We start from the raw sequence: 22,241 nt of genomic DNA, 5'->3' as shown, positions 1-22,241 counted from the left end.
CTGATGGATCCTTAAGTGCGGCCGTCTCAGGAGAGGGTAACGCCACTTGTTTGGATAAGCGTGTGAGCGCCTTGTCCACCTTAGGGGGTGTTTCCCAGCGCGCCCTAACCTCTGGCGGGAAAGGGTATAATGCCAATAACTTTTTTTGAAATTATCAACTTTTTATCAGGAGCAACCCACGCTTCATCACACACGTCATTTAATTCTTCTGATTCAGGAAAAACTGTTTGTAGTTTTTTCACACCATACATAATACCCTGTTTTACGGTATCTGTAGTATCAGCTAAATGTAACGTCTCCTTCATTGCCAAAATCATATAACGTGTGGCCCTACTGGAAAATACGTTTGAATTTCTACCGTCGTCACTGGAATCAGTGCCCGTGTCTGGGTCTGTGTCGACCGACTGAGGCAAAGGGCGTTTTACAGCCCCTGACGGTGTTTGAGGCGCCTGGACAGGCATTAATTGATTGTCCGGCCGCCTCATGTCCTCAACTGACTGTTTAAGGGAAGATAAACCATCACGTAATTCCACAAATAAAGGCATCCATTCTGGTGTCGACCCCCTGGGGGGTGACATCTGCATATTTGGCAATTGCTCCGCCTCCACACCAATATCGTCCTCATACATGTCGACACCACGTACCGACACACACCGCAAACTCACAGGGAATGCTCTAATGAAGACAGGACCCACTAGCCCTTTTGGGGAGACAGAGGGAGAGTCTGCCAGCACACACCACAAAGCGCTATATATACAAGGGATATCCTTATATTAAGTGCTCCCTTATAGCTGCTTTAATATATATATATATAGCCATTAATGTGCCCCCCCTCTCTGTTTTACCCTGTTTCTGTAGTGCAGTGCAGGGGAGAGACCTGGGAGCCGTTCTGACCAGCGGAGCTGTGACAGAAAATGGCGCCGTGTGCTGAGGAGATAGGCCCCGCCCCTTTTTCGGCGGGTTCTTCTCCCGCTATTTTTCCAGTCAGGCAGGGGTTAAATATCTCCATATAGCCCCTATGGGCTATATGTGAGGTATTTTTAGCCTTGTATAAGGTTTATATTTGCCTCTCAGAGCGCCCCCCCCCAGCGCTCTGCACCCTCAGTGACTGCCCAGTGAAGTGTGCTGAGAGGAAAATGGCGCACAGCTGCAGTGCTGTGCGCTACCTTATGAAGACTGAGGAGTCTTCAGCCGCCGGTTTCCGGACCTCTTCACGCTTCAGCATCTGCAAGGGGGTCGGCGGCGCGGCTCCGGGACCGGACTCCACGGCTGGGCCTGTGTTCGATCCCTCTGGAGCTAATGGTGTCCAGTAGCCAAGCAGCAAATCCACTCTGCATGCAGGTGAGTTTACTACTTTCCCCCTAAGTCCCACGTTGCAGTGATCCTGTTGCCAGCAGGACTCACTGTAAAGAAAAAAACCTAAACTAAACTTTCTCTAAGCAGCTCTTTAGGAGAGCCACCTAGATTGCACCCTTCTCGTTCGGGCACAAAATCTAACTGGAGTCTGGAGGAGGGTCATAGGGGGAGGAGCCAGTGCACACCACCTGACCTAGTAAAGCTTTACTTTTTTGTGCCCTGTCTCCTGCGGAGCCGCTATTCCCCATGGTCCTTTCAGGAACCCCAGCATCCACTTAGGACGATAGAGAAAAGGTACTGTAGCTGCCAAAAAGGTACAGTTGGAGGGTATGCTCAGATGCTACTGGAGAGCCTACATGAATCAGAGGTGGTAGGGAAATGGCGTGCAGGGCGGTAGGTGGCAGAAGCGCTACTGCGGCGTGTAGAGGTCAGTGCAGTTTCAGCCAGCGTTCTTTCTGGCACAGGGCACAAAAATGTCTAGACACGGCTCTGTGTATATTTAATCCTATTGCATGGGGAGAAGCTGAGATTGGGGAAAGATCTGATTAACACTACTACTGTTATTTCAGACCATTCAACATGACCTCTTGTACCTAGTACAAAATGCTCTACTCCTTTACTTCCTCCTTAACTTTGGAGAGCAGTAATTTATAATAAAACAACTTTCTCGTCAATAACCAGTTCCTCACAGGTAGCTGCAATCATAAATTAAGATGGAAGTCCAGGCGTGGAGCATTTTGTATCTGGTGGAACTGGAAGGGGTCATGCTGGAGGCGCTGATACTTTTTTGATGTTTTTTCCCGGTATGTTGCGTGAATTAAACTGACCGCACCGCCCTGTGCATGATGGGAGAGGACGTCATCGCTGCTTGTGCGAGATACCCCAGGGTTGAGTCATCCGGGCGGAAATGGGCGGGGCTAGAAAGCCGTTGTGGCACGCAGTGTGACGTGTATCCAAGATTCTCCCCATTTTGTAATGGACAGCCATTATAACCACTCAGAGAGGAGATTGAGCCAATGACGGCCAATCAGCACGCTAGGGATAGGCGTGGATGAGGTGTGAAGAGACAGGCAGTGCCGGCCTGGCAGCTCGGTGAAGAAGACGGGAAGATGGCTGCCGCGTCTACTGTTCCCGCTAGCGGCGTCCTGATTGGGGACAAGATGTACTCCGGGGTCCTCATCTCGCTGGAGAACTGCTTGCTGCCTGAGGAGAAGTGCACCGTCACTCCGTCCGTCGTGGACGGGTTGGATATGCAGACGGAGACCGATCTGCGCTGTGTGGGCTGCGAGCTCATCCAGTCAGCCGGCATTCTGCTGCGGCTGCCTCAGGTAAGGACCGATGATGCCGGTGCTGGCATTGCTATGAGCGGGGGAGATGTGTTGTGTATCCGGGGGTCTGGGTGTGTGCCTGATGCGGCGTGTATACCCGCGGCGGGCGCTGAGGCCTGTGCCGGAGCGTGAGCGCTGCTGGGAGGACAATGGGCACGGGGGGGCCGGAGGCGACACCAGATCATAGGCCCTCATCCCCCACCTCCCCAAGCGACCGCCCGTTGCCCCCTCACTACCCCCAGCCAGACCTACCATGCGCCCAGGGATATGGGGACCGGCCCTATGCAGGCTGCGGGTTTCTATTCGCCCTCTTCCCTCTGGCGTACTCTCTGCTCTGTAACTAACACAATGTATACTGGTGGTCACTTGCCTGCTGCGGTAATGTGTGGGGGTATAGCCCCGGCTATCCTAGTTATTTTTTATAGAACTTCTATGTTCTCGTAATTGGGTTTTTATAGTGTTTAACCACCGTCGAGAAGTCATTGTATGTACATTTATATAGTGGTGGAAATGATGTTTTCTCTACCTAGAACACGGTAGGCGGCTCAGACCGATGCACGCAATTATATGGGATGTGCTTAGAGTATGCTGTTGGCCTGTTGTGTAACTTACTAGGGATCATTTCCCAATGCAGGAAGAGGCTGGCTTACTATGATAGGGATTTGACGTAATCTCTCGCCCAGCTGCTCCTTTGTTTCTGGGAAACTACCCTGTTCAACAGGAACATGCAGTGCGTCATGATCTGTACTCTTGTTTCGGGATATAGATTTTTACATTTTCTTCCATATAGTATTAGGAAACTGATTTTGTGATCTTACACACATACTACCTACAGTGCATTTTCTCAAAGGTTTTTTTTTTTTGTAGTTTTTGAATGGTCCAGAACCTGTGCTTAGCATTGGCTATCACTACAAGGCAGTTTATTGTACAACTGGTCTAGCTGTCACAATAACAAAGGTTACATGCCTGGTTCATTTGAAACTGGATGTAGTTGTGTGACCAGCGGCCACTGCCGATCACAATACAGACGCCGACATCCCGCCCCTTATCAATCCCGTATCCATGACACCCACAGGGTGGGAATAAAATCAAGCCCACAGTGTGGCAAGGCCGCAAGGGGCTTTGTTGCACTCTTCTCCCCCCCCCCCCCCCCCCCCCACACACACACATCTTGCCGAGCATCTCGAAGTACCTGCCCGCCGTTCACACGTACCCAATCCATTTGAAACCCCTTTTTCCAGTAATGAAAAACATCAGATTTCAGTGACGCTAGCATCCTCCTTATAGTGTTCATCCCAGGGGTTGTGATTCTATCCACAGAAAAGTGTACTGACTCAAGTTCAAAACATGTAATTCCTCATAATGGTAAATTGGTTTCGTATAGTCAAAAATTTAGTAAATAAATTGGACAGCATAATAAATACAGGTTTTAATTCTCTACAGACGTTCCTAAGTTCCCGGAAATCAGTCCTGGTCCTCGGACTTCTTATGTTTCTTTAAATAACCCCACATCACTTGTACTTCTCAGGTAACTTGTCACTTGGTCTGGAGCCCCATGTGGCTGGTGGAAAGTAATGCAGCCTGCACAGCAATCTCCTAATCCAGTTACATGTGACCTCACTGGGGTGTGTAGTGGAGATCTTTTGATGAAGAACCTGCCTGCTCACATGTTTAGTCTTATTTTTTTGCTTTATGACAGAAAGCAGATAGTGTCAGTGAATGCATGGGGCAGAGTTGGTAGTGATGATCCATAATTAACTGCTATTTTATTTTTGTTGTGTCGGTCTCTTGTACAAAAACATTTTTTTATTTTTTATTTATGACTCATGGGGTCAGTAGTGCCTTAAAGTACAGAAACAGTATGACCAAAACACAAAAAGGACGCAGAGTGCAGAACATGGCTGGGCATGGGTTACGTCTATAAACGCACTGCAGCAGCAGTTGTAATACCCAAATAAGCAACAGGGCAGCAGAACCATTGTAACCAGTGGGTAGGAGATGATGGTAGCTTATTGGTGACGGATGAGATCTTACAGGGACAGGTGGACAGAAAGTCTTAACTTTAAACTCAAACTGTTTTTGGAACCTGGAGCTTAAAGGCCTGGTGGTAAGAATTTTGATGAGTCAATTGCACTGGGAAAAAAAAGAGCCTTAATGACATACTAAATGGTCAACCTTATGTTCGCACCTTAACATCACATCCATATGTGTTTGTTAAACACATTCCAAGCCATAGGCTTTAATTTTGAGTTGATCTTCCATTTGCTATTGTGACTGCTTCCACTACTCTGGAAAGGAGATGCCACAAGATTTATATCCATCTTGCCACATGGTGTTAGTGAGGTCATTCACAGAAGGATTATAAGGACTGATTTATAGTTGATGAGCTAATTCATCCCAAAGGTGTTCAATTGGGTTGATGCCAGTGCTTTGTGCACTTTGTAACTTCTTTCACACTAAACTAAGAACAATTCTTTTTATTTTTTTTCATGGACTGATTTCTGCATTAGGTCATTGTCATGCTGGAACAGGCATTCCCCAGACTTACAGCAATTCTCGAATGTCATTGTATATCGTAGCATAAAATTTTTCTTAACTACAACTAACGGGCTCACGCCAGACCATTATTTTTTTCCTTCCAAACCTAAATGATGCAGCTGAGGGCATTTAAAAAAAAGATATACATTTTTTTTTTATTTTTTTTTATTTTTTTTTAGACAGCAGCTTCGGGGATTTTGTTTCACCTGCTAGTGGCAGCAGACAAACAATTGCAGATAACTAACCTGTTTTTGTGGCCACCAATGTGAAATACACTTATTCGAGAGCTTATCCTGGATCCATGTGTTTTTCGAATGAAAACAGGTTAGCGCACCTGTGGGGAATGAAAGAGGCTTCAACTGATTTGCTGTATGCCATGGTCGGGCATACACCATGATCATTTGATGTCAGCGTCTCCGTTCTGTAAGCTTTTATGACTTAATGGCTGAAAGTCTGTTGCCCCTAAACACAATAACTGCACTAATGGGGCCCATACCTCAGCAGTAACAAAAAATTGTAACCAATTATGCATTTTGCCGTTAGATTGAACTAGTCAATCTATTATATAGATACTGTGGGGGGGGTGTATTTACCAAAGCTTGGAGAGATAAAATTGCGAGAGTTACGACCAATCAGCTCATTACGGTCCTTTCGGCAGGGTCCACAGGTTAACCACAGGATAACATTGGGATATGAGGTAGTGACAGCGTATTGGCACCAAACTATCAAAGCTTTAGGCCTCCCAGCGTGCAACGGTCCCATCCCTATATCACCACCTCCTGGCTCAGGCAAATCAGTTTGTTTGGTGCGGCAGGAGCCGGACCATACTCAATGGGCTGATGTTTTTTTAGCAGCCATAAGCTTTTTATTTTTATAATCTTCCTATTTTTTTTGAGCGTTCTTTCTAAAAAGAGTCTTACACCAACCTTGGGAAGTAGCTCCAACAACTCCCTGCTGGGTTGTGACACCGCTTACCCATGTGTACAGTGCTGTTTCGGTGGGCGTCTGTGTACGATGTACTAGCAAGTCCAGCAGATGTTACCAGGCTGTGGGCGGAGCACGGGGAGAAGGTAAGGCATCCTTTCCGCTTAGTAGGGGAAATGCGAGACACAGCCGTACGGTTTCGAAATGGAGACTACCGAACAGTCGCTGATGTGGCTGCCATCTTGGGTGCACCAGCGCTAGGCCTCAGGGATCATAGGCTCCAGGGGTAGTATGAGGCCGCGATCCCTAGAGTTGATGTCAGCAGTGGGGAGTAAGATGCTCCCTTGGTTGCCCATACCCCCGATTCATGACCAGTTTCCTCCAAGTTTCCCGCCATGAACTAAGTTCCTGCTTCTGTCTGAAACGCTATGTATCTAAATGGACCCAGTTGCAGCATAGGCGGCTGTGTGACTGGTGCATCTGTGTTCACTGTAGGTTCATGGGGCGTTTGGATCCACTCGCCGTTCACTAACGTATTGATCAATCCTGGAAGTGGGGTGAAGTCTCCCTGTATCCCACTCTCCTGAGCCGGGTAATACAGCACTGAGTCTCTATCTACATTTGGTACGAATAGTTGGGTTTACAAGTTCCTGATGCATGGGAGTCTGTAAACTATTACTGTTTCTTTTGCTGTGCGACTGAATATGTTTAAACTCCTATATAAGGTAATGCAGTAATGTTTCTCCTACATACTTGAAATGTATCTGTAGTTGATTGTGCTCATATTGCTTATTATACTAATGTATAACCTGTAACTGATTGTTAGTGTGATTGCTGACTTTACTATTTTCTGTCAGTTTCTATGTATTCCGATCCTCAATTCTGGTGCAAAGCAGGGAGGGATCGGATTGTATGTCACTTTAACAAATTTTTAAGTGATTGCAGTCACAAATTGTGTAGTTAGCACTGTACAGGTGTGTTATTTATGTCTGAGAGGCAAGGGTGAGGAGGATACACTCTCCACAGCAGCACCAATACTCATTTCATGTTGGTCTTGCAAAGCTGGGTTACTGTCTCAGGATCTGGTTCAAAATGGATTATGTGCAAATTGTTTTAGCTTTCACCAAAGCCTCTTAAATAAATTGAGGTAGGCACAGGTTCAAGTTGAACCCCCATGGGCTACCTTTGCACAGACATTATCCAGAATAGCAGAGCAGATAATGCCAGCTCCTATGCCAGGGATAGGTTACCCTATTAACCCTTACATGCAACATTCCACCTGGGGTTTATCACATCCAGCACAGGAATCGGCATCCTCTCAACAAAGACAGGCTGAAAGGCCAGTGGTAAGTAAATCACATACACATGAAACATCTTCAGTCTACACATGCTTCAGATGAGGACTCCTCGCACTTCGGGTCTGCATACAGAGACGAGGAGGAAGGCCTCAGTTCAGTGGACGTACCTGAGCTAATTGGTGCTATGAAAGCCATTCTAGCCTTAGAGGAGGCTGCAGAGCCTTTGTTAAAATCTAAGGCACCTGTGTTTAAACGTCCCAAAAGAGGATTGAGTTTCCTGGATCAGAACAGCTGATGAAAATTGTGCAAGGGGCCTGGGTTACTCCCAGTAAGTAGTTTAGGATTCCAAAGAAATGGAATTCCCATTATCCTCTTTCGGCTGGGAACTGTTTAAAAAGGGAGGTGGCTCCCAAAGTAGATACGCATGTCATTCGTTTGGTGCGAAAATCTACATTACCTCTGCCTTCAACATCATTCAATGTCACGGATGGGAAAATAGATGGTTTTCTAAAAACAATTTTCTTTGTCTGGGGCAGTCATAAGACCAAGCATGGCTTCAGCACTGTTTTGGGAGGAGACTACCAAACAGTAGCTGACGCGGCTGCCACCACGGGTGCACCAGCGCTAGGTCTTAGGAAAACCAGTCCAGATCCGCTCGGATAATGCAACGGCAGTTGTGTACCTCAACCATCAGGGAGGAACGTGCAGCCAAAAAGCAATGAAGGAGGTAAGTCACATACTAAAGTGGGCAGAACGTCATCATCCAGCCTTGTCCGCAGTGTTCGTTCCGGGAGTTCTAAACTGGGAAGCGTACTTTTTCAGTCGACACGCCAATCAAGCAAGAAAATGGGCTCTACACCCGGAGGTCTTCCAGACTCTAGTAGACAAGTGGGGGTTACCAGAGAGAGATCTCACGACATCCCATCTGAACAACAAAGTGCTCGCATACGGGTCAAGAACAAAGGATCCCAGAGCGGTCTTTGTGGACGCCTTGTTGGTGAAATGGGACTTTCATCTGGCTTATGTGTTCCCTCCAACTACTCTATTACCCAGGGTGGTGAGAAAGATAATGCAAGGAAAGGGTGCCGTGATACTAATAGCTCCGGCTTGGCCCAGAAGACATTGGTATACGAATCTGCAGAGAATGTCGATGGATGCTCCATTTCTGCTCCCTCAACGTCCAGACCTACTGACGCAGGGTCCTTGTTATCACAGACATCTGGATCGACTGTCTTTGACGATGTGGCTTTTGAAACCTCTATCCTGAAGGCAAGAGGATTCTAGCAACAGGTAATTCAAACTATGCTCGGAGCAAGAAAACCTTCCTCAACTCGTATTCATCGCCAAATATGGCAAACCTATAATCATTGGTGCAGTGAAAGAAAGGTGGACCCTAAATCTTTGGGTTTCCAGGGTCTTGGCATTCCTACAGGCAGGAATGGATAAAGGTTTGAAGGTGGCTTCCTTGAGAGTGTCTGCATTGACTGTATGGTTCCAAAAAAAAATTGCCAACTTACAGGATGTGCATACTTTTTTCTAAGGAATGCTGCGCGTTCAACCTCTGTTTGTTCCTCCTACAGTGCCGTGGGACTTATGTTTAGTTCTCAAAGCCCTTCAGGTTGCCCCTTTTGAACCACTTCATAAAGTGGATCTTAAATGGTTAACAGCTAAAGAGCTCTTTCTGCTGACTATGGTGTCGTCTAGAAGAGTATCAGATTTAGGGGCATTGTCATGTCATTCCCCATTTCTGTTTTTTTTTTTTTTTTTTTTTTTTCATCCAGTTAGAGCAGTTCTCAGAACTAGATCTGGGTATCTTCCTAAGGTGGTATCTAAATTCCACCTTAATGAGGAAATTGTAGTCCCGGCTTTTCAGGTACCGGGACTTTCTGCGGGAGATGCATCGCTGGACGTGGTCCATGCATTAAGAATCTACGTGGATCGTACCAGTGCTATCAGAAAGACAGATTCTCTTCATTCTCTACGGATTTCATAAGAGGATAGCCTGCTAGTAAACAAACGCTGGCAAGATGGCTTCGGATGACTATTTCAGAAGCATATTCTCAGGCTGATCTCCCTGTTCCGGCTAATGTCTCCTGCTCACTCTACTCGTATGGTAGGTCCCTCATGGGCAGCACAGCGTGATGCTTCAGCAGAACAGATATGTAAGGCAGCCACATGGTCTTCCATTAACACATTCATTAGACATTATGCCTCGCATACCTTTGCCTCTCATGACGCTGAATTCGGGCGAAGGGTTCTCCTGTCCAATCAGGGGCGTCCCCACCACTAAATTGCTTTGGGAAATCCCATTGTTAGCCTGTGGACCCTGCCAGAGAAATATACGTTATGAACTTACCGTTGATAATGGTATTTCTCTAACGTCCTAAGTGGATGCTGGGGACTCCGTAAGGACCATGGGGAATAGCGGCTCCGCAGGAGACTGGGCACATCTAAAGAAAGCTTTAGGACTATCTGGTGTGCACTGGCTCCTCCCCCTATGACCCTCCTCCAAGCCTCAGTTAGATCTCTGTGCCCGAACGAGAAGGGTGCACACTAGGGGCTCTCCTGAGCTTCTTAGTGAAAGTTTTAGATTAGGTTTTTTATTTTCAGTGAGACCTGCTGGCAACAGGCTCACTGCATCGAGGGACTAAGGGGAGAAGAAGCGAACTCACCTGCGTGCAGAGTGGATTGGGCTTCTTAGGCTACTGGACATTAGCTCCAGAGGGACGATCACAGGCCCAGCTAGGATGGGTCCCAGAGCCGCGCCGCCGGCCCCCTTACAGAGCCAGAAGGCAGAAGAGGTCCGGAAAATCGGCGGCAGAAGACGTCCTGTCTTCAACAAGGTAGCGCACAGCACTGCAGCTGTGCGCCATTGCTCTCAGCACACTTCACACTTCGGTCACTGAGGGTGCAGGGCGCTGGGGGGGGGGGCGCCCTGAGACGCAATAAAAACACCTTGGATGGCAAAAAAAATGCATCACATATAGCTCCTGGGCTATATGGATGCATTTAACCCCTGCCAGAATCCATAAAAAAGCAGGAGAGAAGTCCGCGAAAAAGGGGCGGAGCCTATCTCAGCACACTGGCGCCATTTTCCCTCACAGCTCCGTTGGAGTGAAGCTCCCTGTCTCTCCCCTGCAGTCACTACACTACAGAAAGGGTTAAAAAAAGAGAGGGGGGCACTAATTAGGCGCAGTATTAACTATACAGCAGCTATAAGGGGAAAAACACTTATATAAGGTTATCCCTGTATATATATATATATATAGCGCTCTGGTGTGTGCTGGCAAACTCTCCCTCTGTCTCCCCAAAGGGCTAGTGGGGTCCTGTCCTCTATCAGAGCATTCCCTGTGTGTGTGCTGTATGTCGGTGCTTTTGTGTCGACATGTATGAGGAGAAAAATGATGTGGAGACGGAGCAGATTGCCTGTAATAGTGATGTCACCCCCTAGGGGGTCGACACCTGAGTGGATGAACTGTTGGAAGGAATTACGTGACAGTGTCAGCTCTGTATAAAAGACAGTGGTTGACATGAGACAGCCGGCTACTCAGCTTGTGCCTGTCCAGACGTCTCATAGGCCGTCAGGGGCTCTAAAGCGCCCGTTACCTCAGATGGCAGATATAGACGCCGACACGGATACTGACTCCAGTGTCGACGGTGAAGAGACGAATGTGACTTCCAGTAGGGCCACACGTTACATGATTGAGGCAATGAAAAATGTTTTACACACTTCTGATAATACGAGTACCACCAAAAAAAGGGGTATTATGTTCGGTGAGGAAAAACTACCTGTAGTTTTCCTGAATCTGAGAAATTAAATGAGGTGTGTGATGATGCGTGGGTTTCCCCCGATAACAACTGATAATTTCTAAAATGTTATTGGCATTATATCCTTTCCCGCCAGAGGTTAGGGTGTGTTGGGAAACACCCCCTAGGAGGGATAAAGCGCTCACACGCTTGTAAGGGCTCTACCTTCGCCTGAGATGGCCGCCCTTAAGGATCCTGCTGATAGAAAGCAGGAGGGTATCCTAAAAGGTATTTACACACATACTGGTGTTATACTGCGACCAGCAATCGCCTCAGCCTGGATGTGCAGTGCTGGGTTGGCGTGGTCGGATTCCCTGACTGAAAATATTGATACCCTAGATAGGGACAGTATATTTTTGCCTATAGAGCATTTAAAAGATGCATTTTTATATATGCGTGATGCACAGCGGAATATTTGCCGACTGGCATCAAGTCTAAGCGCGTTGTCCATTTCTACCAGTAGAGGGTTATGGACACGTCAGTGGTCAGGTGATGCGTATTCCAAACGGCATTTGGAAGTATTGCTTTATTAAGGGAGGAGTTATTTGGGGTCGATCTTTCAGACCTGGTGGCCACGGCAACAGCTGGGAATTCCACGTTTGTACCCCAGGTCGCCTCTCAACATGAGAAGACGCCGTATTATCAGGCGCAGTCTTTTCGTGGACAAGCGGGCAAAAGGTTCCTTATTTCTGCCCCGTGACAGAGGGAGAGGAAAAAGGCTGCAGAAATCAGCCAGTTCCCAGGAACAGAAACCCTTTCCCGCCTCTGCCAAGCCCTCAGTATACGCTGGGGCTTTACAAGCAGAATCGGGCACGGTGGGGGGCCCGTCTCAATGAATTTCAGCGCGCAGTGGGCTCACTCGCAAGTAGACCCCTGGATCCTTCAGGTGATATCTCAGGGGTACAAATTAGAATTCGAGACGTCTCCCCCTCGCCGTTTCCTAAAGTCGGCTTTACCGATGTTTCCTTCTGACAGGGAGACAGTTTTGGAAGCCATTCACAAGCTGTATTCCCAGCAGGTGATAATCAAGATACCCCTCCTGCAACAGGGAACGGGGTATTATTCCACACTGTTGTGGTACCGAAGCCGGACGGCTCGGTGAGACCGATTCTAAATCTAAAATCTTTGAACACTTACATACAGAGGTTCAAATTCAAGATTGAGTCACTCAGAGCAGTGATTGCGAACCTGGAAGAAGGGGACTTCATGATGTCTCGGGACATCAAGGATGCTTACCTTCATGTCAAAATTTACCCTTCTCACCAAGGGTACCTCAGGTTTATGGTACAGAACTGTCACTATCAGTTCAGACGCTGCCGTATGGATGGTCCACGGCACCCCGGGTCTTTACCAAGGTAATGGCCGAAATGATGATATTCCTTCGAAGGAAGTGAATTTTAGTTATCCCTTACTTGGACAATTCCCTGATAAGGGTAAGATCCAGGGAACAGTTGGAAGTCGGTGTAGCACTATCTCAGGTAGTGTTGCGGCAGCACGATTGGATTCTCAATATTCCAAAATCGCACCTGGTTCCGACTACGTGTCTTCTGTTCCTAGGGATGATCCTGGACACAGTCCAGAAAAAGGTGTTTCTCCCGGAGGAGAAAGCCAGGGAGTTATCCGAGCTAGTCAGGAACCTCCTAAAACCGAGCCAAGTCTCAGTGCATCAATGCACAAGGGTTCTGGGTAAAATGGTGGCTTCCTACGAAGCAATCCCATTCGACAGATTCCACACACCAGTGGGACCTGCTGGACAAATGGTCCGGGTCGCATCTTCAGATGCATCAGCGGATAACCCTGTCACCAAGGACAAGGGTGTCCCTCCTGTGGTGGTTGCAGAGTGCTCATCTTCTAGAGGGCCGCAGATTAGGCATTCAGGACTGGGTCCTGGTGACCACGGATGCCAGCCTGCGAGGCTGGGGAGCAGTCACACAGGGAAGGAATATCCAGGGCTTATGGTCAAGCCTGGAGACATCACTTCACATAAATATCCTGAAGCTAAGGGACATTTACAATGCTCTAAGCTTAGCAAGACCTCTGCTTCAAGGTCAGCCGGTGTTGATCCAGTCGGACAACATCACGGCAGTCACCCACGTAAACAGACAGGGTGGCACAAGAAGCAGGAGGGCAATGGCAGAAGCTGCAAGGATTCTTCGCTGGGCTGAAAATCATGGGATAGCACTGTCAGCAGTATTCATTCCGGGAGTGGACAACTGGGAAGCAGACTTCCTCAGCACGACCTCCACCCGGGAGAGTGGGGACTTCACCCAGAAGTCTTCCACATGATTAAAAACTCGACAGGTATTGCGCCAGGTCCAGGGACCCTCAGGCAATAAGCTGTAGACGCTCTGGTAACACCGTGGGTGTACCAGTCAGGGTATGTGTTCCCTCCTCTGCCTCTCATACCCAAGGTACTGAGATTGATAAGATGGAGAGGAGTAAGCTCTATATTCGTGGTTCCGGATTGGCCAAGAAGAACTTGGTAACCGGAACTTCAAGAGATGCTCACGGAAGATCCGTGGCCTCTACCTCTAAGAAGGGACCTGCTCCAGCAAGGACCCTGTCTGTTCCAAGACTTACCGTGGCTGCGTTTGACGGCATGGCGGTTGAACGCCGGATCCTGAAGGAAAAAAGGCATTCCAGATGAAGTCATCCCTATCCTGATCAAAGCCAGGAAGGATGTAACAGCAAAAACATTATCACCGCAATTGGCGAAAATATGTTGCGTGGTGCGAGGCCAGTAAGGCCCGACGGAGGAAATTCAACTGGGTCGATTCCTACATTTCCTGCAAACAGGAGTGTCTATGGGCCTGAAATTGGGGTCCATTAAGGTTCAAATTTCGGCCCTGTCAATTTTCTTCCAAAAAGAACTAGCTTCAGTCCCTGAAGTTCAGACGTTTGTAAAAGGGGTACTGCATATACAGCCTCCTTTTGTGCCTCCATTGGCACTTTGGGATCTCAATGTAGTTTTGGGTTCCAAAAGTCACATTGGTTTGAACCACTTAAATCTGTAGAGTTAAAATATCTCACATGAAAAGTGGTCATGCTGTTGGCCCTGGCCTGGGCCAGGCGCGTGTCAGAATGGGCGGCTTTATCCTGAAAAAGCCCTTATCTGATTTTCCATTCGGACAGGGCGGAATTGAGGACTCGTCCTCAGTTTCTCCCCAAGGTGGTTTCAGCGTTTCACCTGAACCAACCTATTGGTGGTGCCTGCGGCTACTAGGGACTTGGAGGCCTCCAAGTTGCTAGACGTTGTCAGTGCCCTGAAAATATGTTTCCAGGACGGCTGGAGTCAGGAAATCTGACTTGCTGTTTATCCTGTATGCACCCAACAAGCTGGGTGCTCCTGCTTCTAAGCAGACTATTGCTCGTTGGATTTGTAGTACAATTCAGCTGGCACATTCTGTGGCAGGCCTGCCACAGCCAAAAATCTGTAAATGCCCACTCCACAAGGAAGGTGGGCTCATCTTGGGCGGCTGCCCGAGGGGTCTCGGCTTTACAACTTTGCAGAGCAGCTACTTGGTCAGGAGCAAATACGTTTGTAAAATTCTACAAAATTGATATCCTGGCTGAGGAGGACCTGGAGTTCTCTCATTTGGTGCTGCAGAGTCATCCGCACTCTCCCGCCCGTTTGGGAGCTTTGGTATAATCCCCATGGTCCTTACGGAGTCCCCAGCATCCACTTAGGACGTTAGAGAATATAAGAATTTACTTACCGATAATTCTATTTCTCATAGTCCGTAGTGGATGCTGGGCGCCCATCCCAAGTGCGGATTGTCTGCAATACTTGTACATAGTTATTGTTACAAAAATCGGGTTATTATTGTTGTGAGCCATCTTTCAGAGGCTCCTCTGTTATCATGCTGTTAACTGGGTTCAGATCACAGGTTATACGGTGTGATTGGTGTGGCTGGTATGAGTCTTACCCGGGATTCAAAATCCTTCCTTATTGTGTACGCTCGTCCGGGCACAGTATCCTAACTGAGGCTTGGAGGAGGGTCATAGGGGGAGGAGCCAGTGCACACCAGATAGTCCTAAAGCTTTCTTTAGATGTGCCCAGTCTCCTGCGGAGCCGCTATTCCCCATGGTCCTTACGGAGTCCCCAGCATCCACTACGGACTATGAGAAATAGAATTATCGGTATGTAAATTCTTATTTTCTCCTAAGTCCACAGGGATCCCACCCTAACGCACCTGATCTGAGGATCCTTTTACTCACTAACCTCTTCCTCCTTGTACGGAAGGGTGTGCATGTGTGTTCTTCTCACCTGCTTAGGGCTCTACATGATGCTTCTGCCTTGTGCTTTGGTATACAACTGATTTGCCTGAGCCAGGAGGCGGGGATATAGGGACGGGCCCATTGCATGCTGGGCGGCCAAAAGCTTTGATCGTTTGGTGCCAATCGCTGTCGCTACCTCATATCCCACTGTTATCCTGTGGACTTAGGAGAAATAGCGTTATCACCAGTAAGTCTACCATAATGATTATTTCAAACACAGCCTGTAAAATGTAAGACTAATTGGCTGGTACTTTTTTTCTCTCAATTTTATTGATTTTGATAAATACCCCGTAGTGTGTGGTCTCTACGTTCAATATTCTGTGAGTTGCTTGTAGCACACTAAAGAAAATCCCTTGTGCTCTCTTTCCAGGTGGCGATGGCTACAGGTCAAGTTTTGTTTCAGCGTTTCTTCTATACAAAATCTTTTGTTAAGCATTCAATGGAGGTGAGTGTTGGACTACACTTATTGTTCTCTGCACATTTATGCAGAATAAAATTCCAGTACTTAAAATGCAGTTGTCTCTTAAAATGTAAGTAGTAGGCAGAAAATGGATTATATTAAATGAGAGATGCCAAGCATATTGCAAGCAAGGGCTTCCACACAGGTGTAACGTGTTATTAAGCAGTTAGCAGTTCAGGTGTACAGGTTGAGTATCCCTTATCCAAAATGCTTGGGACCAGAGGTATTTTGGATATGGGATTTTTCCGTATTTTGGAATAATTGCATACCATAATGAGATCATGGTGATGGGACCCAAGTCTAAGCACAGAATGCATTTGTTTCATATACACCTTATACACACAGCCTGAATGTCATTTTAGCCAATATTTTTTATAACTTTGTGCATTAAACAAAGTGTGTGTACATTCACACAATTCATTTATGTTTCTTATACACCTTATACACACAACCTGAAGGTCATTTAATACAATACTTTTAATAACTTTGTGTATTAAACAAGGTTTGTGTACATTGAGCCATCAAAAAACAAAAGTTTCACTATCTCACTCTCACTCAAAAAAGTCTGTATTTCGGACTATTCCGTATTTCGGATATTTGGATATGGGATACTCAACCTGTATAATATTGCAGGCTTTCTTGCTTGCGTTTAACTATTGTTGGTAAAGCTATGATAGAAGACCTGATTTTGAATAGGACATATTTCTGATGTGCGCGCTGAAGGCTGTGATTCCCCAAAATATTAAACAATCCTTTCTCTTTTTAGCATGTTTCGATGGCCTGTGTCCATCTGGCGTCCAAAATCGAGGAGGCTCCAAGACGTATCAGGGATGTTATTAATGTGTTTCATCGTCTTCGACAGCTGAGAGAAAAACAGTAAGTCTTCATTTAAAGCATCTTTTCTGTTGCATGCTGTTAGAGTAATCGGCAAGGGGGCTGAGCAGTAATCTTTTAACTGTATTCACCCCCCCCTACTTGTTATTGCAAAAGAGTGTATGCCTCTTCTAAGTGTGGCAGTGATTGGCTAAAGGTGGAGTTTCATTATTTGTATACCCAATTATGTAGAAACTGAAGATCTGCATAAATTTGTTTTGTGGTTATGTACTAATATAATGCAAAAGGTTTCACAGAAATCTCTTGCAGAATGTTACAATCTGACCCCTATGTACTAAACCCTGCAAAGCTTTTCAGAGTTTGGTCACATACGTTTACACCATCTTCAGATGGCATGCGCAATATCAAATTCCCGGAAAAGTTTTTTGCATATGAGAAACTCCTCCCAAATGCTGGGGAAGTAACTTGCAGAGACAGTGGTTATTGCTACCTCTGCGGATTTTCCTATGTACATAGCGGGGTATTTTCATTAAAACTGAATAACCGCAGCGATGCGTAGTGTTACTAATGGCGGCAGTTCCATGATTATTGATACATATGCTCTGAAATAACGTAAAAGCCCAAGTGGATATTTTGACCATAACAATTCTTTTCCCCTTTTTGCAGGAAACCATTACCATTAGTGTTGGACCCGGAATATGTTGCTCTGAAGAACCAAATAATAAAAGCTGAGAGGAGGGTCCTGAAGGAATTGGGCTTTTGTGTTCATGTGAAGCACCCTCATAAAGTGAGTCTATTTGGGGGGGGGGGGGGGGGTGTAGGGCTGTCATACTATTGAGGGGGGAATTTGTTTTTATCATGGCTGCCACTAGATGGAGCACACTGGTGGATATTCAGTTGTTCAGGCATCCAGCAGCCACAGAGGTCCCTTTTTTTTTTTTTTTTTCCTTGCAGCCTTCTCAGGTGAGGGGGAAAAAATGTGTGAAAACTCTGGCACTTCAGGCGTCCAAACAGTAGTTTGGACACCCAAAGCAGGACTTTAGATGGGTTTAGCAATTTTATGCTGCTAAACCCTCTGTTTAGGCGCGACATGTGCCTAACAGTTAGGCACACGCGACAATTGTTTGGGTATGTAAACTATACTGTGAGACAGAAAATTAGACACCGAATACAATTGAATACCCCCCCTTCCCTCCTATGAGATTCAGACATGGAGTATGTATTTAACGTTTGGTCATCACAATTGTGGTTCCTGTGACTGCAGATTCACATACTGTCATTTTAGGCAGATACTGTTCAGCGTTTAAGAATATATGAATGTGTTTTCTCTACAATATGTACAAGTAGAATAAATGAATACTGAGTACAGTATGTGCTGCTTTTGCAGTGATAAAAAATCCTTTGTCTTCCAGGTTATTGTGATGTACCTGCAGGTTTTGGATTGTCATCTTAATAACCATCTTGTCCAGACTTCATGGTGAGTCACTTGTTCTTGTATACTTCTAAAGTTTACAGTTAACGCTTTCATGACTTGCAGGATCTGTAGGGCAGTTCATAGCAGTGCTTCACACACCCTGTGAGCATCAAAGGAATTAATAGTTCACTCAACTCCAGCTGTTTTCTATTGCTGACTGTAGAAGATCTGATTGCCATTGACTGAAGGGGGAATGCATGAGAACCGCTTCAGCTTTCCCATATTTGGAGTGAAGAGCAGGGAGAGATTTGAAGTGTGCTTCTACCAGTCTTGGCACATTTTCAAGGCTCATCTCATGGTTTTGAAGAGCAAGTTGAAACCCCCCAAAGTATTCAGACCTGTAAATGACCAGCATTCCCTTAAGTGATCACATGGCCTAAAATACAAGTTGCTTTGTATAAAATAAGTCGGACATGATGTATGTTGACCTAGTCTGAATAAACACTTGACTTAATACTTTGATTCCAGGAAGTGTGGGATGGGGGTGATATTTGTTTGTGCACAACAGACTTCCTTCCAGACTCCAGTCCTTAAGGTGTAGAGGAATTGAAGTTTGTAATTGACAATTGTCAAGCTCATTCTAGTGTCCAACCGATTTATTATGTTGTGAATGTCATAGTTTTGGTTTGTTTTTTAAAACTGTAACTTGTATTTTAGCTAAAGTGACCATTTAAGACTGCTTATGTTTTTTGTCTATTTAATTTGTCTTATTGCTGGGAAGGTGGGAGATCTACTTAAGGGAAAGAGGGGTTGGGGGTAATTCTGACTGAACTGTCTGGTACTTTATTATTAAATGGATGGAGAGCCTATTTTAACTTTTGTTTTCTGTACTCTTTTGATCAAAGGCTAGCCTCTGAGGGTAAGTGACTAAGACTTCTCCTCTGCTGTCCAAGCGCTTTGGTGCAGGGATAGCTGCCGTCTTCAGTCAATCCCAAGCAGGTTCCCCAGAAAAGAAGGCTGCCTCTGGTCAGGTGGTATACATCCAGCGGAGTAACCGGGCTCACCGCTCCTTGTGGTTTCCTTTCTTTTCATGACCTTTTCTTTACGATGAAAAGTAGTTTTGTTTTCTATTTTCCTTTTACTTTGTTCTTGTGCTTTTTATTTTTCATTATATAGTTAATAGTCTTTAAATGTAATCTTTCAATACAAAGTGCAATTGTATGTTAATGTCTATAAGCTTATAACAAGTATAATTGTAAATGTTAAGTTTAATATGTAATTTGTTCTTGTTTTCACTTTAAGGAAAATGTCTATCTAGATCTTTTCTTATTGCTACACATTTTATAAATCTCACTGACTGACTTAGAACATGTGCAATATTTTGCAGCAGAATGGGAATATGAGCCTTGAAATGTCATAAGGAGATTCTATAAAAGTTTGCTGGCATCCTTTTTAAGCCTACTGGAACCACATAGCTACCAAGAACTTTACTTCTATGATATAGACCTCTCCACTTGAACATCTTAAAGGAAACTATCTGAGATGCTGGCTTTAATGGCCCAGACATTCATTAGGACATATGTCTTAATTATAGGCATAACTACAAAGATTAAAATTGGTTCTCCATCCTCCTCAGTTCAACTCTTGTAAGCTCTCTCCAAAACAGACTGGGCAGAAATGAACACTTTAGCCTCTTGTAACAATGGGTCACTGTTTCTTCTGGGGGTCATAAGTCTAGAATGGCTTTTCTTTTATCATTGCAGGAACTACATGAATGACAGTCTTCGCACTGATGTATTTGTGCGGTTCGATCCAGAAACAATAGCATGTGCTTGCATTTATTTGGCTGCAAGGATACTGGAGGTCAGTATTACTATTACCTTGTCTTATTTCTAGCAGCACAATGAACTGTCACTTCCTTTCTTTATGCTTGGTCTCAATGTTTCTTTCATTATAGATCAGTCTCCCGACTCGTCCACACTGGTTCCTTCTGTTTGGTGTTTCTGAAGACGATATTAAGGAGGTCTGTCTTCAGATTTTAAGGCTGTATACACAAAAGAAGGTAGGTGTTGGTTTAAAAGGAAAATGTCTCCAGCTGCATATGTATTTTAGTAACCTGCCATTGTGTTAAATTCCAGGTGGATGTGTCTGTCCTAGAAAGTAGAGTAGAGAAGAAGAAGCTGCTGATGGAAGAGGCTAAAGCTAAGGCAAAAGGGCTACTGCCTGATGGAACGCCACGCTTGGACAATGCTCAAGAGTTTTCGCCCAATATGAAAAATGGTATGTTCCTCCATAATGCTCTGGGGTTTGTTTGTACAATTGGTTTGTGGTGTTTTTTTGATACTGCGGTTAACACAATTTCTCTATCGTCCTTGTGGATGCTGGGGTTCCTGAAAGGACCATGGGGAATAGCGGCTCCGCAGGAGACAGGGCACAAAAAGTAAAGCTTTCCGATCAGGTGGTGTGCACTGGCTCCTCCCCCTATGACCCTCCTCCAGACTCCAGTTAGATTTTTGTGCCCGGCCGAGAAGGGTGCAATCTAGGTGGCTCTCCTAAAGAGCTGCTTAGAGAAAGTTTAGCTTAGGTTTTTTATTTTACAGTGAGTCCTGCTGGCAACAGGATCACTGCAACGAGGGACTTAGGGGAGAAGGAGTGAACTCACCTGCGTGCAGGATGGATTGGCTTCTTGGCTACTGGACATCAGCTCCAGAGGGACGATCACAGGTACAGCCTGGATGGTCACCGGAGCCGCGCCGCCGGCCCCCTTGCAGATGCTGAAGTAAGAAGAGGTCCAGAATCGGCGGCTGAAGACTCCTGCAGTCTTCTAAAGGTAGCGCACAGCACTGCAGCTGTGCGCCATTTTCCTCTCAGCACACTTCACACGGCAGTCACTGAGGGTGCAGGGCGCTGGGAGGGGGGCGCCCTGGGAGGCAAATGAAAACCTTTTTTGGCGAAAAATACCTCACATATAGCCCCCAGAGGCTATATGGAGATATTTAACCCCTGCCAAGATTCACTAAATAGCGGGAGACGAGCCCGCCGAAAAAGGGGCGGGGCCTATCTCCTCAGCACACAGCGCCATTTTCTCTCACAGAAAGCCTGGAGAGAAGGCTCCCAGGCTCTCCCCTGCACTGCACTACAGAAACAGGGTTAAAACAGAGAGGGGGGGCACTGATTTTGGCGATATTGAGATATATATAAAGATGCTATAAGGGAAAACACTTATATAAGGTTGTCCCTATATAATTATAGCGTTTTGGTGTGTGCTGGCAAACTCTCCCTCTGTCTCCCCAAAGGGCTAGTGTGGGTCCTGTCCTCTGTCAGAGCATTCCCGGTGTGTGTGCTGTGTGTCGGTACGTGTGTGTCGACATGTATGAGGACGATGTTGGTGAGGAGGCGGAGAAATTGCCTGTAATGGTGATGTCACTCTCTAGGGAGTCGACACCGGAATGGATGGCTTATTTAGGGAATTACGTGAGAATGTCAACACGCTGCAAGGTCGGTTGACGACGTGAGACGGCCGACAAACTATTAGTACCGGTCCAGGCGTCTCAGAAACACCGTCAGGGGCGTTAAAAACGCCCATTTACCTCAGTCGGTCGACACAGACACGGACACTGAATCCAGTGTCGACGGTGAATAAACAAACGTATTTCTCATTAGGGCCACACGTTAAGGGCAATGAAGGAGGTGTTGCATATTTCTGATACTACAAGTACCACAAAAAAGGGTATTATGTGGGAGTGAAAAAACTACCTGTAGTTTTTCCTGAATCAGATAAAATAAAATGAAGTGTGTGATGATGCGTGGGGTTACCCCGATAGCAAATATTGGCGTTATACCCTTTCCCGCCAGAAATTAGGGCGCGTTGGGAAACACCCCTTAGGGTGATAAGGCGCTCACACGCTTATCAAGTGGCGTTACCGTCTCCAGATACGGCCGCCCTCAAGGAGCCAGCTGATAGGAAGCTGGAAAGATATCCTAAAAAGTATATACACACATAC

At 46.1% G+C, this 22,241-nt stretch overlaps 1 protein-coding gene across 1 annotated transcript in view; it reads left to right on the top strand.

Moving 5' to 3' along the window:
- The first annotated feature begins 2,276 nt into the window (after positions 1 to 2,276).
- The window catches only part of CCNL2 (cyclin L2), a 38,374-nt gene continuing 18,409 nt past the window's right edge, over positions 2,277 to 22,241 (top strand). The window contains exons 1-8 of the mRNA XM_063943020.1: positions 2,277 to 2,684; positions 15,900 to 15,974; positions 16,756 to 16,865; positions 17,490 to 17,610; positions 18,236 to 18,300; positions 20,001 to 20,100; positions 20,195 to 20,299; positions 20,376 to 20,517. Of these exons, the coding sequence (XP_063799090.1) occupies positions 2,466 to 2,684; positions 15,900 to 15,974; positions 16,756 to 16,865; positions 17,490 to 17,610; positions 18,236 to 18,300; positions 20,001 to 20,100; positions 20,195 to 20,299; positions 20,376 to 20,517 (937 nt within the window). The 5' untranslated portion in view covers positions 2,277 to 2,465. The remainder of the gene's footprint in view (positions 2,685 to 15,899; positions 15,975 to 16,755; positions 16,866 to 17,489; positions 17,611 to 18,235; positions 18,301 to 20,000; positions 20,101 to 20,194; positions 20,300 to 20,375; positions 20,518 to 22,241) is intronic.

The sequence above is a fragment of the Pseudophryne corroboree genome, chromosome 10, assembly GCF_028390025.1.
Source record: "Pseudophryne corroboree isolate aPseCor3 chromosome 10, aPseCor3.hap2, whole genome shotgun sequence".
NCBI lineage: Eukaryota > Metazoa > Chordata > Amphibia > Anura > Myobatrachidae > Pseudophryne > Pseudophryne corroboree.
Note: the sequence above shows the minus strand (reverse complement) of the source record. Positions and strands in the feature narration are given on the sequence as shown.